Consider the following 15,934-nt stretch of genomic DNA (forward strand, 5'->3'; position numbering starts at 1 on the left):
CAGATTTCCTTCCCTTTTATGATAATAGTTTCATTCTCACCATTACTGGAGACTGATTTTTTAAGCCCTGATTTATTAGTTAAATTCAAATTTCACCAACTGCGGTGGGATTTGAACCCATGTCCCCAAAACATTAGCCTGGACTTCTGGATTGCTAGTCCAGTGACTTTACCAATCTGCCCTATGTTGAGCTAGGTTTGTGGAAGATGCTTACATTCAGAAGAATAAAAAGGAGCTTGCAAGTTGGTATTCCATGTACCCAGGCGGTGGGTTGTGATGAGAATGAGTCTGCTGTGTGTCTGTGTTTGTTTTGACAGCTGCAATTCCTGTGTGCAATTTTTCCCTGACTTGTGCTTCAGCTGTTGCAGCGCATTGCAGTGCCTGCATCTGTCTGTCCTTCTTTGTCTTCGAGAAATGGGAGTGTTGGACCTACTGGTATATCTTTGGCTTCTGCAGGTATCACAGATCTGTTTCATTTAATTCAACACAGTCCTACCTGACAGGCTAGTTAAAAATAATAAAAAGCCCTGGGATCCAGGGGAATGTGGCAAACTGGATACAAAATTGGCACAGTGGCAGAAGTCAAAAAGGTAACTGTTGATGGATGTTTTTGTGACTAAAAGGCTGCTTTCAATGGGATTATGCAGGGCTTAGCATTAGGTCCCCTGTTTTTGATCAACAAGTTTGCAGGCGACACAAAAATTGGCCGTGTGGTAGATAGTGAGGAGGATTGCTGCAAACTGCAGGTGGATATTAATGGATTGGTCAGGTGGCACATGGAATTCACTCCAGAGAAGTGTAAGGTGATGCATTTGGGGAAGTCAAACAAGGTAAAAGATCACAGTAAATGAGAGGATACAGGACGGTGTAGGGGGAGCGAGAGACCTCAGAGTGAATGTCCCTGAAGGTGGGTTAATGGGTCATTAAGAAGACACATGGAATCCTTTCAAGAGCAAGGAGGTGATGCTGGAACTATATGAAACGCTAGTTAGGCCGCAGTTTCATAGATATCATGGAATCCCTATAAAGCAGAAGGAGGCCATTTGGCCGATCGAGTCTGCGCCGATGCTGTCTGACAGAGTACCTTACCCAGGCCCTTTTCCTTCACCCTATTTCCATAACCACACACTTACCATGGCTAATTCATCTAACCTACATATCTGGGACACTAATGGACAATTTAGCATGGCCAATCCACTTAACTTGCACACGTTTGGTCTGTGGGAGGAGACCGGAGCATCAGGGGAAACCCACATGGACACAGAGAGAAAATGCAAACTCCAGACAGTCACCCAAGGCCAGAGTTGAACCTGGGTCCCTGGTGCTGTGAGGCAGCAGTGTTAAACACTTTGCCACCATGCTGCCCTACTTGAGTACTCCATGCAGTTCTGGTCACCTCATTACAGAAAGAATGTAATTGCATTAGGGAGAGTACAGAGGAGATTGACAAGGAACTTGCCAGGACTGGGAAACTGCAGTTGTGAGCAAAGATTGGACAGTTGGGGTTGTTCTCAATGGAACGGAGGAGGCTGAGGGGAGATTTGATAGAGATGTACAAAATTGTGAGAGGCCTGGATAGAGTGGATGGGAAGGATCTCAGAGTGGTCAGAGATTAGGGGCAGAGATTTAAGGGGATTGGTCAAAAGATTACAGGGGAGAATCATAGAAACCCTACAGTGGGGAAGGAGGCCACTCGGCCCATCGAGTCTGCACCGACCACAATCCCACCCAGGCCCTACCCCCACATATTTACCCGCTAATCCCTCTATGAGGAAAAATGTTTTCACCCAGAGGGTTGTGGGGTCTGGAACTCGCTGCCTGAATGGGTGAGAGAGGCCAAAGCCCTCAACTCATTGAAAAGGTGTCTGAATTTGCAACTCAAAAGCCCCAACCTGCAGGGCTACAGACCAAATGAGACTCCCACTCGGGTCCAACCTGGCAGTGCCAACCTGTGACAGGGGCATTGCAAGGACACTACCTGGCCATGTCCCTCTCTCCTGGTGGCTATCCTCGCCTTTAAGGCTTTGGAGGATCCCCCTCGACAGGTTTACGTCAAGGTGAATCTGTTATCAATCTCACCCACCTGATGTTACATTGGTGAGGTTTGAGAATACGGCTAGGGAGACTATATGGCAGAGGGGTCTTTAATTATATTGCAATGTATGTAAATGCTGATTACTACGCTGGTGAGGAGTGGCGAAAATTACAGATTGCGATCTCATAGAACATAGAACAGTACAGCACAGAACAGGCCCTTCGGCCCACGATGTTGTGCCGAGCTTTATCTGAAACCAAGATCAAGCTATCCCACTCCCTATCATCCTGGTGTGCTCCATGTGCCTATCCAATAACCGCTTAAATGTTCCTAAAGTGTCTGACTCCACTATCACTGCAGGCAGTCCATTCCACACCCCAACCACTCTCTGCGTAAAGAACCTACCTCTGATATCCTTCCTATATCTCCCACCACGAACCCTATAGTTATGCCCCCTTGTAATAGCTCCATCCACCCGAGGAAATAGTCTTTGAACGTTCACTCTATCTATCCCCTTCATCATTTTATAAACCTCTATTAAGTCTGCCCTCAGCCTCCTCCGCTCCAGAGAGAACAGCCCTAGCTCCCTCAACCTTTCCTCATAAGACCTACCCTCCAAACCAGGCAGCATCCTGGTAAATCTCCTCTGCACTCTTTCCAGCGCTTCCACATCCTTCTTATAGTGAGGTGACCAGAACTGCACACAATATTCCAAATGTGGTCTCACCAAGGTCCTGTACAGTTGCAGCATAACCCCACGGCTCTTAAACTCCAACCCCCTGTTAATAAAAGCTAACACACTATAGGCCTTCTTCACAGCTCTATCCACTTGAGTGGCAACCTTTAGAGATCTGTGGATATGGACCCCAAGATCTCTCTGTTCCTCCACAGTCTTCAGAACCCTACCTTTGACCCTGTAATCCACATTTAAATTAGTACTACCAAAATGAATCACCTCACATTTCTCAGGGTTAAACTCCATTTGCCATTTTTCAGCCCAGCTTTGCATCCTATCTATGTCTCTTCGCAGCCTACAACAGCCCTCCACCTCATCCACTACTCCACCAATCTTGGTGTCATCAGCAAATTTACTGATCCACCCTTCAGCCCTCTCCTCTAAGTCATTAATAAAAATCACAAAGAGCAGAGGACCAAGCACTGATCCCTGTGGCACTCCGCTAGCAACCTGCCTCCAATCCGAAAATTTTCCATCCACCACCACCCTCTGTCTTTGATCAGACAGCCAGTTACCTATCCAATTGGCCAACTTTCCCTCTATCCCACAGTTACCTCCTCAAAAAATTTTATCAAATTTGTGAGGCACGACTTGCCCTTCACGAATCCGTGCTGACTATCCCGGATTAATCCGCATCTTTCTAAATGGTCGTAAATCCCATCTCTAAGGACCTTTTCCATCAATTTACCAACCACCGAAGTAAGACTAACCGGTCTACAATTACCAGGGTCATTTCTATTCCCTTTCTTAAACAGAGGAACAACATTCGCCATTCTCCAGTCCTCTGGCACCATCCCCGTGGACAGCGAGGACCCAAAGATCAAAGCCAAAGGCTCTGCAATCTCATCCCTTGCCTCCCAAAGAATCCTAGGATACATTTCATCAGGCCCAGGGGACTTATCGACCTTCAGTTTATTCAAAACTGCCAGGACATCCTCCCTCCAAACATCTATTTCCTCCAGCCTATTAGCCTGGAACACCTTCTCTTCCTCAAAAACATGGCCCCTCTCCTTGGTGAACACTGAAGAAAGTATTCATTCATCACCTCGCCTATCTCTACTGACTCCATACACAAGTTCCCACTACTGTCCTTGACCGGCCCTAACCTCACCCTGGTCATTCTTTTATTCCTCACAAGGAAAAGCCTTGGGGTTTTCCTTGATCCGACCCGCCAAGGACTTCTCGTGTCCCCTCCTAGCTCTCCTAAGCCCCTTTTTCAGCTCATTCCTTGCTAACTTGTAACCCTCAATCGAGCCATCTGAACATTGTTTCCTCATCCCTACATAAGCTTCCCTCTTCCTTTTCACAAGACATTCCACCTCTTTCGTGAACCATGGTTCCCTCACTCGGCCATTTCCTCCCTGCCTGACAGGGACATACCTATCAAGGACACCCAGTATTTGTTCCTTGAAAAAGTTCCACTTTTCATTAGTTCCTTTCTCTGACAGTTTCTGTTCCCAACTTATGCCCCCTAATTCTTGCCTAATTGCATCATAATTACCTCTCCCCCAATTGTAAACCTTGCCCTGCCGTACGGCCCTATCCCTCTCCATTGCAATAACAAAAGACACCGAATTGTGGTCACTATCTCCAAAGTGCTCTCCCACAACCAAATCTAACACTTGGCCCGGTTCATTTCCCAGTACCAAATCCAATGTGGCCTCACCTCTTGTCGGCCTATCCACATATTGTATCAGGAAACCCTCCTGCACACACTGCACAAAAACTGCCCCATCCGAACTATTTGACCTACAAAGGTTCCAATCAATATTTGGAAAGTTAAAGTCCCCCTGTGACCCCCACACATATCCATAATCTGCTTAGCAATTTCTTCCTCCACCTCTCTATTACTATTTGGGGGCCTATAGTAAACTCCTAACAATGTGACCGCTCCTTTCCTATTTCTAACCTCAGCCCATATTATCTCAGTGTGCAGATCCCCCTCGAAGTGCCTTTCCGCAGCCGTTAAACTATCCTTGATTAACAATGCCACTCCTCCACCTCTTTTACCAGCTTCCCTACACTTACTGAAACATCTATACCCCGGAACGTCCAACAACCATTCCTGTCCTTGTTCTACCCACGTCTCCATAATGGCCACAACATCGTAGTCCCAAGTACCAATCCACGCCCCAAGTTCATCTACCTTGTTCCGGATGCTCCTTGCATTGAAGTAGACACACTTCAACCCACCTTCCTGTCTACCGGTACCCACCCTTGACCCTGATACCTTCCCCAATACCTCACCATCCTCACTGACTTCTGGACTACTACTCCTTTTCCCACTCCCCTGACAAATTAGTTTAAACCCCCCTGAAGAGCCGTAACAAATTTCCCTCCTAGGATATTGGTGCCCCTCTGGTTCAGGTGCACCCCGTCCTGTTTGTACAGGTCCCACCTTCCCCAGAATGTGTTCCAATTATCCACGTATCTGAAACCCTCCCTCCTACACCATCCCTGCAACCACATGTTTAACTGCACTCTCTCCCTGTTCCTCAACTCGCTATCACGTGGCACCGGCAACGTACCAGAGATGACCACATGTTTTGTCTTGGCTCTCAGCTTCCAGCCCAGCTCCAGAAATTCCTGCTTTAAATCCCCGTCCCTTCTCTTACCTATGTCATTGGTACCAATGTGTACCATGACTTGTGACTGTTTCCCCTCCCCCTTCAGAATCCGGAAATCTCGTCTGCAAGATTCATGACTTCTGGGTTCCACTGGATCTTGAGCCCCGCCACTGATCCACCGGACGGAGAGGGCGGACTTGAGATCATCCCTCATCAGTTCAACCTCAGCTGGAATCTTGCATCCAGTTCTGGGTACCGCACTTTAGGAAGGATGTGAAAGCATTGGAAAGTTCCGAAGAGTGGTTCCAGGGATGAGAAACTTCAGTTATGGGGATAGGTTGGAGAGGTTAGAACTGTTTTTGTTGGAGAAAAGAAAGCTGCGAGGAGATTTAATAGTGGTGTTTCAAATGATGAGGTGTCTGGACAGAGCCAGTGGGAGAAACTGTTCCTGCTCGTGAACTGATCGAGAACAAGACATCATAGATCTAAAATAATTGGCAAAAGCAAATATGTTGAAAAAAAGTCGCAGTAAGTGTTTAAGGTCTGGAATGCACTGTCTGAGAGTGTGGTGGAGGCAGATTCAGATTCAAAAGGGTATTAGATCGTTATCTGTAAAGCAGGGTTACATGAAGACAGGAGAATTCTTTGAGGAGGTAACGAGCGGGTTAGACAAAGGAGAGCCCATGGACATTATCTACTTGGATTTCCAGAAGGCCTTTGAAAAGGTGCCGCACAGGAGGCTGCTGAATAAGATAAGAACCCATGGTGTTAGAGGTAAGTTATTAGCATGGATAGAAAATTGGCTGACTGGTAGAAGGCAGAGTGGGGATAAAAAGGTCCTTTTCAGGATGGCAGCTGGTGACTAGTTGAGTTCCACAAGGATCAGTGTTGGGACCACAACTTTTCATTTTATACATCAATGATCTAGATGAAGGAACTGAGGGCATTGTGGATAAGTTTGCAATGACACAAAGATAGGCAGAGGGACAGGTAGTATTGAAGAAGCGGGAAGGCTGCAGAAGGTCTTGAACAGGTTCGGAGTGTGGGCAAAGAAGTGGCAGATGGAATACAGTGTGGGAAAGTGTGAGGTTATGCATTTTGGTAGGAAGGATAGAAGCGAAGACTATTTTCTAAATGGAGAGAGAATTTAGAAATCCGAAGCACAAAAGGACTTGGGAATCCTAGCTCAGGATTCTCTTAAGGTTGAACCGTTGGAGAAAATCTCCATTACAAGGGAGGAAGTGTTAGGTTTGTTAGAGAATATAAAGACTGACAAATCCCCAGGGCCTGATGGAATCTATCCAAGGCTGCTCAGGGAGACGAGCGATGAAATCGCTGGGCCTCTGACGCAAATCTTTGTCTCGTCACTGGACACAGGTGAGGTCCCAGAGGATTGGAGGATAGGTAATGTGGTCCCGTTATTTAAGAAGGGTAGGAAGGATAACCTGGGTAATTATAGGCCGGTGAGCTTGACGTCCGTGGTGGGGAAGTTGTTGGAGAAGATTCTTAGAGATAGGATGTATGCGCATTTAGAAAGGAATAAACTCATTAACGATAGTCAGCATGGTTTTGTGAGAGGGAGGTCATGCCTCACTAACCTGGTGGAGTTTTTTGAAGAAGTGACTAGAATGGTTGACGAGGGAAGGGCCGTGGATGTCGTCTATATGGACTTTATTAAAGCGTTTGACAAAGTCCCTCATGGTAGGCTGGTGTAAAAGGTTGGATCTCATGGGATAAAGGGGGAGGTGGCTAGATGGGTGGAGAACTGGCTTGGTCACAGAAGACAGAGGGTGATAATGGAAGGGTCTTTTTCCGGCTGGAGGCCTGTGACGAGTGGTGTTCCGCAGGGCTCTGTATTGGGACCTCTGCTGTTAGTGATTTATATAAACGATCTGGAAGAAGGTGTAACTCGGGTGATCAGTAAGTTTGCGGATGACACAAAATTGGCAGGACTTGCAGATAGTGAGGAGCATTGTCAGAGGTTACAGAAGGATATAGATAGGCTGGAAATTTGGGCAAAGAAATGGCAGGTGGAGTTCAATCCAGATAAATGCGAAGTGATGCATTTTGGTAGAAATAATGTAGGGAGGAGCTATACGATAAATGGCAGAACCATGAAGGGTGTAGATACGCAGAGGGACCTGGGTGTGCAAGTCCACAGATCCTTGAAGGTGACGTCACAGGTGGAGAAGGTGGTGAAGAAGGCATATGGCATGCTTGCCTTTATAGGATGGGGCATAGAGTATAAAAGTTGGGGTCTGATGTTGCAGATGTATAGAACGTTGGTTCGGCCGCATTTGGAATACTGCGTCCAGTTCTGGTCGCCACACTACCAGAAGGATGTGGAGGCTTTGGAGAGAGTACAGAGGAGGTTTACCAGGATGTTGCCTGGTATGGAGGGGCTTAGTTATGAGGAGAGATTGGGTAAACTGGGGTTGTTCTCCCTGGAAAGACGGAGGATGAGGGGAGACTTAACAGAGGTGTATAAAATTATGAAAGGCATAGATAGGGTGAACGGTGGGAAGCTTTTCCCCAGGTCGGTGGTGACGTTCACGAGGGGTCATAGGTTCAAGGTGAAGTGGGGGAGGTTTAACACAGATATCAGAAGGACGTATTTTACATAGAGGGTGGTGGGGGCCTGGAATGCGCTGCCAGGCAAGGTGGTGGAGGCGGACACACTGGGAACGTTTAAGACTTATCTAGATAGCCACATGAACGGAGTGGGAATGGAGGGATACAAAAGAATGATCTAGTTTGGACCAGGGAGCGGCACGGGCTTGGAGGGCCGAAGGGCCTGTTCCTGTGCTGTTTTGTTCTTTGTTAATTTACAGGTTGAGTTGTTAGTTCAGAAGGCAAATGCAATGTTAGCATTCATTTCGAGAGGACTAGAATACAAAAGCAGGGATGTACCGCTGAGGCTTTATAAACTCTGGTGTGACCACATTTAGAATATTGTGAGCAATTTTGGGCCCCGTATCTAAGGAAGGATGTGCTGACCTTGGAGAGGTTCCAGAGGAGGTTCACGAGAATGATCCCAGGAATGAAAAGTTTGATGTATGTGGAGCTTCTGAGGACTCTGCGTCTGTATTCGATGGAGTTTAGAAGGATATGGGGGGAATCTCATTGAAACTTACAGAATAATGAAAGGCCTGGGTAGAGTGGATGTTGTAGGTAAAAAATACCTCTGAGGCTAGGTTGAGCCAAAATACAGTAAGGCTTTATTCTCAGAAGCTTGCGGGAGAACTTGACCTCTGAAAGCGGAAAGCCAAAGTTCTCCCTGAACACAGAAAAGTGGGGATATATATACAGCATGGCTCCCAATACTAGTCACGACTCAAACTCCAGACTAGTCATGACTCAAAAGTACAATTCACAACTGCTGCTCACGAAGCAAACTCCAGACCAGTTACAAATCAAAAATACATTTACAGCTTCTGACCATAAACCAGTGTATCTGGCATTCTCAGGTCACGAAGCAGGTTCTGGTTTCCTATTCTTCCGCGGCTCCCCTTTGAAGTTACCGGTGCACTTGCAGCTGTCCCAGCGCGGTTCCCCTTCAAACGGCCGTTATCGCACTCCACATCATGTAATTGCTTCCTTTCCATAAACCACACACAAGCTTGTAGGAAAGGTAAGACTTTACAAAAAAAACATTCACATTGACTATCGTTATAAGAATAAGAAGTTAAAGAATGAATAACTTGTATTAATGTCAAAAGCAGTATAAACCTGAGGTGATTAGCCACAATGAAGGGTTATGTTTGTGATCCATTCTAGGTACAAAATCCTTTCGGTACAAAATACATTGAGTACAAAAAACATTAACCCTTTCCCTTCTTCAGTGGACATGGGAAGATGTTTCCGTTAGTAGGTTCTGAGGGCACAGCCTCAGAGTAAAAGGATGATCCTTTAAAACTGAGATGAGGAGGAATTTCTTGAGCCAGAGGGTGGTGAATCTATGGAATTCATTGCCACAGAGATTTTGGAGGCAAGGACTTTGAGTATCTTTAAAACAGAGATAGATAGGTTCTTGATTGGTAAGAGGATCAAAGATTACAGGGAAAAAGCAGGAAAAGAAGTTGAGAAACACTTATCAGCCACGATGGAATAGCAGAGCAGACTCGATGGGCTGAATGGCCTAATTCTGCCCCTATGTCTTATGGTCTAAATTAGTCATTCCTTTAGTGTCGATTGGAGAGCCAGTGCAGTCACGATGGACCAAATGGCCTCCTCCTGGTTTATGAGTTTTATGAAGTTTTATTTCTCCAAAGACAGTAGCTTAAACTAGCACCAGCAATGGATAAGAACGGTGTTAAATATATAGTTAACTCACTGAACTGCTTGCTGTAACTACAAATAATCACTACATAAAGACTTTAATTAAATAAATAAGACTAGTCTAAGATATGGCAGAGTAGGTTGTTGTTTCTGGTCTGCAGAAGTGGGAGTTTATGGATTGCGAGACTACCCTAAACCTGTGTGCAATAGCTGTCTCCATCTCGAATCTGTAGCTCAGAGTCATTGTGCTGGAGTGTGAGTTGGAGAAATTCTGACACGTAAGGGAAGACTTATTTCTGGACAGTTTTATACAAACTACGGTCATATCTGAGGATAAATCACAGGTTCAGGAAGAGGAGGGTGTGATTAATATGGAGCCAGATAATGGGAGCCTTGAGATAATGTGGAGGAGGCCCTACGCTGCTCCTGTTCAACGAGTGCAATGCACCCACTATCTGTCAATACAAGAAGAAAGAATGCTGGGTGGACCTCAATGCAGACATGACTCAGTCGACTATCCAGGTTTGGTTGTGGTGGGAGGGGGTGCACAGTGGGAAGAGCCGAATAGAAATCAGAAACTAATTAGAGTCAGAGTCCGTGCTCTCTGCAGCCAAGAATGCAATTCCTGAAGGGTGTGTGCTGAGCCGGTGCCAAGGTGACAGATATCTCACAAAGCTGATGAGGAACCTGGAAAGAAGTGAGGTAAATTAAGTTATACTGGTCCACTTTGAAACAAAGAAAATTGAACCGGAAGGTGGTCCTGCTGAATGAGTAACAGGAATTAGGATCTAAATTTAAGAAGCAGGACCTTGAGGATAATAATTTCTGAATTATTGTCCAAGCTGCATGCAAATTAGCATGGGAGCAGAGGGATGAGCAGGATTAACATATAGTTAAAGGACTGATGTGGGAAAGAGGGGTTCCTTTTCATGGAACACTGGCACTATTTCTGAGACATGAAGGAGCTGTACCAATGTAATAGACTCTACCTAAACCAATGTGGGAACCTTAGCCTGACAGCAAGGATAAAAAGGGAGATGGCAAAGGCTTTAAACTACAAAGAAGTGTCGGGCGGGGGGGGGGCGATCTTCAAGAAATATAAGCAGCTAAAATGTAAACAGAGCAAGGCAGGAGAAACTAGCAAAGAATAAATCAGGACATTGATTGCAATGTAATCATCCTTGACCCTTTTACGAGTGGGAACAGTTTCTGTCTATCTACTCTGCCTAGCCCCCTCATGAGTTTGAACATCTCTATCAAATCTCCACTTAGCCTTCTCTCCAGACTCCTATCCTCATAACTGAAGTTTTTCATCCCTGGAACCAGTCGTGTAGATCTTTTCTGCACTCTCCATTGTGTTCACATTCTTCCTATCGTGTGGTGCCAAAAACTGTACGCAATATCCAGCTGAAGTCTTAACTAGTATCTTGTATAAGTCCAGCATCACCTTCTTGCTCTTGTACTCCATGCCCCTATTAATAAAGCCCAGAATACTATATCCTTAACTGCTCTCTCTACATGTCCTGCCACCTTCAATGATCCATGCACATACATACACACAGCTGTCTCTGCTCCTGCACCTCAAGAATTTTACTCTTTTATATTGTCTCAATATTCTTCCTACCAAAATGCATCGCCTCACACTTCTCCACATTGAATTTCATCTGCCACCTATCTGTCCACTCCACCAACTTGTCTACGTCCTTTTGAAGTTCTGCACTGTCCTCTTTGCAGTTTACAATCCTTCTGAGTTTTGTCTCATTCATAAACTTTGAAATAGTCCCTTGCACACCAAAGTGTAGATCATTAATATGTATAGGGAAAACCAAGGACCCCAATACCAACCCCTGGGGAAGTTCACTACAAACCTTCGTCCAGCCCAAAAATATGCATTGACCATTCCCTCTGCTTCTATTATTCAGTAAATTTTGTATCCACGTTGCTACTGTCCCATTTGCTCCATGAACTATAACTCTTCTCATGAGTCTGTTTGGCACTATATCAAATGCTTTCTGAAAGTCCATGTTCATCACATCAACAGGATTACCCTCATCATCTGTTTGTTCCAGCAATTAAACATGATTTCTCCTTTCAAAGTCCATGCTGGCTCTTCCTAATCAACCCACATTTTTCCATGTGACTACTAATTCTCTTCCAAGTAATTGTTTCTGGAAGCTTGCATAGTGGCACAGTGATTAGCATTGCTGCCTCACAGCTCCAGGGACCTGGGTTTGATTCCCGGCTTGGGTCACTGTCTTTGTGGAGTTTGCATGTTCTCCCCCTGTCTGCGTGGGTTTCCTCCAGGTGGTTCGGTTTCCTCCCACAGTCCAAAGATGTGCAAGTTAGGTGCATTGGCCATGCTAAATTGCCCCTTAGTGCCCTGGGATGCATTGGTTAGCGGGATTACTGCGGTAAACATGTGGGGTTATGGGGATAAGGCCTGGGTGGGTTTGTTATCAGTGTAGACTCGATGGGCTGAATGGCCTCCTTTTGCACTGTAGGGTTTAGAAACATAGAAAAACTACAGCACAAAACAGGCCCTTCGGCCCCACAAGTTGTGCCGAACATATCCCTACCTTCTAGGCCTACCTATAACCCTCCATCCGATGATCAAATTCTATGATCACCGATATTAAACTGACTGGCCTGTAATTGCTGGAGCTATCCTTACAACCTTTTTTGAACAAGGCATAGCATTTGCAATTTCCCAATGCTCTGGCACTTTCCCTGAGGTGGAGATGCCGGCGTTGGACTGGGGTGAACACAGTGTTGTTAAAACTCTTACCACTTTCCCTGAGTCCAGGGAAGATTATGGCCAGCGCTCCTGCAATTTACATTCTCATTTCCTTCAATATCCTTGGATGCATCTCATCCGGTCCCAGCGCTTTGTCAACTTTCAATACTGACAATATTTTCAACACTTCCTCCTTAACAATTTTGAATCCTTCTAGGAACAGAATTTCCTCGACGGTCACCATGTCCTGGGTAGCATCTACCTCCTTTGCAACAGACAGTCAATATAATATAGTTTCAGACCTGAGATCAATTGGTTTATGTTTGCAAAGAGTAATAGCGATGTGAATGAGGTATCTAAGTGGAGTTAAATCACAAATTAGAGGTTATCTTACTGAGTTGTGGAACAGGTTTGAGGGACTGAATGACCATTTACTGTTGCTATGCATAGGGCATTAGATGCATGTACACTGATCTTTCTGTGGACCCCTGTACTAACTCGCAATTAAGCACAAAGTACAGGTTAATGACAGAATCATGACTCGTGTGACTGCACCATTGCCCAGACACATAAACTCCGTTTCCAACTTTTGTGTTTTTCTCCAGATTGTACAACAGAAAATGTTTAAATAATGAAGACTTTTTATTCTGATGTGACATGGTGGTTCTGCTTGATTTTCAGTACTCTTCCAGCGTGTGTTGAAGTTGTCCTTATGGTCGCAGTGTTTGTGCTGAAGAAGAAGCCATTATGAGCATGATGAAAATCCACATTTAAAACCTGGAATCCGCCACTAAAGTAATGGAACGCCTGACCCAACGCAATGGATCCCTACTGGGGACTGGATAGTGGATACCAGCAACGTTTGTAGAACTTGAACACCAGGCTATTGTAGAATGTGTATGTCACAGTCTGCATTATAGACCCTTTTATATTTCCTTCATTATAGAAAGCTCCCATCTCACCTTCACTTATTGATCATGTACATCATGTGCTCCATTATAGAATCTGCATCTGATGCTTCATTACTGAATATGTTTTTCAGCATCTCCATTTCAGAGTATAAATATCAAGTCTACATTATAGAATACGTATACCAGCATCTCTGTTATGGAACATGTATTATCAATTTCCATCACAGAAAGTGTTCATTACCAGCTTCACTATAGTAAGAAGTCTCACAACACCAGGTTAAAGTCCAACAGGTTTATTGGTATCACGAGCTTTCAGAGAGCTGCTCCTTCACTATAGACATTTGTGTCTGGCTCACAGACCACAGCATGGAATACCCAAAGAGGAGCAAGGCCCTTTGCTAGACTGATTTTCACTGCTTTCACAGATGCTGCAGCACATGTGAGCAGAAATTCTGTAGGAGTGTGCTAAACTCGCCAGTAAGTGGAAAGTTATTAGCAGGTCTGACCTACTTCCCTGTTGGATGTTGGGAATGACCCAATGTGGCACTGAGTTACCAGGGGCGCTGAACTAACTGATCTCAGCCAAGGTAGCAGTCAGACCATTAGAACTCACCCCAACACCCTTGAGTTACAGAGAGGAATACCAGCCGTGATTACCACTTTTTTAATACCTGCAGGAAAGTGTGTGTTTGTAGATGTTTAGTTAAGGCAGAATTAAACGTAGTGGATTATCCATGCAACTGAGTGAGCTGCTGACATTGAATTGGTTTAATGTGAGTATAGGCAGTTTGATAATGTATTAGAAAACAATTGATTACACACACTACCAAAAAAGAAGCTAAAAGGTTCAGTCAAGCATTCGGCCCTGGATCAGAGGGAGCAGTAAGAGACATTTAGTTATTCACATCAATAATCTGTTTTTAATGGAATCTATAACTTTTTTCTACTTGTACCACATGTATAAAATATAAGGAAAAGTGCCATGCCTCTTTACTCCAAGCTCAGCTGCTGACAGAGGGAATGCAGGTTGAAGTTGGTGATGGAACCTTATCTTCATGGTGTGGCCCTATGGAACCTTATCTTCATGGTGTGGCCCTATGGAACCTTATCTTCATGGTGTGGCCCTATGGAACCTTATCTTCATGGTGTGGCCCTATGGAACCTTATCTTCATGGTGTGGCCCTATGGAACACTGGTCTCCTGCTGGAGGCATAACTTGAATTACCTAGACAGCTTGTAATCACAGTAATACTTTCTGACAGTGTTCTATATAATGGAATGCAGTTATTCATACATCTTTGATCTTTGTCTAAATAAAAAGAAAATAATTATAATTGGTGAACACATTTCCAAAGAAAGATTCATGCTTGAATTCTTAGAGGAGGCAATGGAAGTGGTACATCTACCCCTATCACAGTACCTAAATAGCTCTTATCAAAGTCACAAATTATATCCTAAGTGACTGTTACAAAGGTAAACTTGTTTTCATCTTTGACAAAGTTGATCACAACATCCTCCTCCACTCTCGTGCAGCTTGGTGAACATGCTCTCGTGGTTCCATTCAAATCTATCTAATTGTATCCGGAGGATCACAATGGCTTCTCTTCCTGCTCCTGAACCATTACCTCTGGTGTTTCCCAAGGATCTATCCTTGAATCTCCCTCCTATTTCTCATCTCCATGCTGCTGACATCATTCAAAGACATTAGTGACACAAGTTCTACTTCATCACCACCTTCCCTGATTCATCCAGTGTCCAGTACCGGGATGAGAAGAAATTTCCTCCAATTAAATAGGCAGTATTATTTTCGGTCCCCATTCCAAATTCCGTTCCCTTCCGACTGACTCCATCCCCCTCCTTGGTTTTACATTTGACCTGAAGGTGAGCTTTTGACCTGATGTTCACATCAACATTATGACTGCCTATTTCTACTTCCATAGCATCAGCAGACTTCACCATACTCAGCTCATCTGCTGCTGAAAACGTCACTCATGCCTTAGTTTCCTCTAAACTCAACTATTCCAATTCAGTCCTGTCTGGTTTCCCATATTCTACTCTGCTCTGTAAGCTCTCTGCTGCCTCTGTCTGTTCCCCTGGTACCCCTGTGCTTGCTGACCTACACTGGCTCCATTCAAACAACACCTTGATTTTAAAATTCTCATCCTAGTATTCAAATCCCTCCATAGCTTCGCTCCTCCCTATCTCTAATCTCGTCCAGCCCTCTGAGACATTTGCAATCTAATTCTGGCCTGGACAGTACTGGATGCTGGAAATCTGAGCGAGTGCATCAAAGGCTCACTAGACTTGTTCCAGGAAGAGAGATTGGAGAAACTGGGCCTGTAAGTTTCGCAGATTGAGAGGTGATCTCAGTGAAACCGACACAATATTTAAAGGAATTGACAGGGTAGATGTGAGTAAGATGTTTCCCCTGGTTGGGGAGTCTAGAACCAAGAGACACGATTTCAAAATAAAGGGAAGACACTTAGGACCGAGATGAGGAGAAGTGTCTTCACACAGAGGGTTATGAATCTTTGGAATACTCTACTCCGGAGGGCTGTGGAAGCTGCCATTGAGTATGTTTAAAGCAGAGATTGATAGATTTCTAAGTACCAATGACATAAAGGGATATGGAGATAGTGTAGGGGAAAAGACATTGAAGTGTCTGGTCACCAT

At 44.8% G+C, this 15,934-nt stretch overlaps 1 protein-coding gene across 3 annotated transcripts in view; it reads left to right on the top strand.

Moving 5' to 3' along the window:
- The window catches only part of LOC144480058 (transmembrane protein 107-like), a 49,024-nt gene extending 35,460 nt beyond the window's left edge, over window positions 1-13,564 (top strand). For 2 of the 3 annotated variants that reach the window (XR_013495606.1, XM_078199229.1), the window contains one exon: window positions 13,032-13,564. Coding sequence is in view for 2 of the 3 variants with exons in the window: in XM_078199229.1 (XP_078055355.1) it covers window positions 13,032-13,101 (70 nt within the window). In the remaining variant the exon portion in view is untranslated. Of the gene's footprint in view, window positions 1-359; window positions 457-13,031 lie in introns of all 3 variants that reach the window. The other variant, XM_078199230.1, reaches the window with a different exon arrangement.
- The last annotated feature ends 2,370 nt before the right edge of the window (window positions 13,565-15,934 follow it).

Source organism: Mustelus asterias, chromosome 27 (assembly GCF_964213995.1).
Source record: "Mustelus asterias chromosome 27, sMusAst1.hap1.1, whole genome shotgun sequence".
NCBI classification, from domain to species: Eukaryota; Metazoa; Chordata; class Chondrichthyes; order Carcharhiniformes; family Triakidae; genus Mustelus; species Mustelus asterias.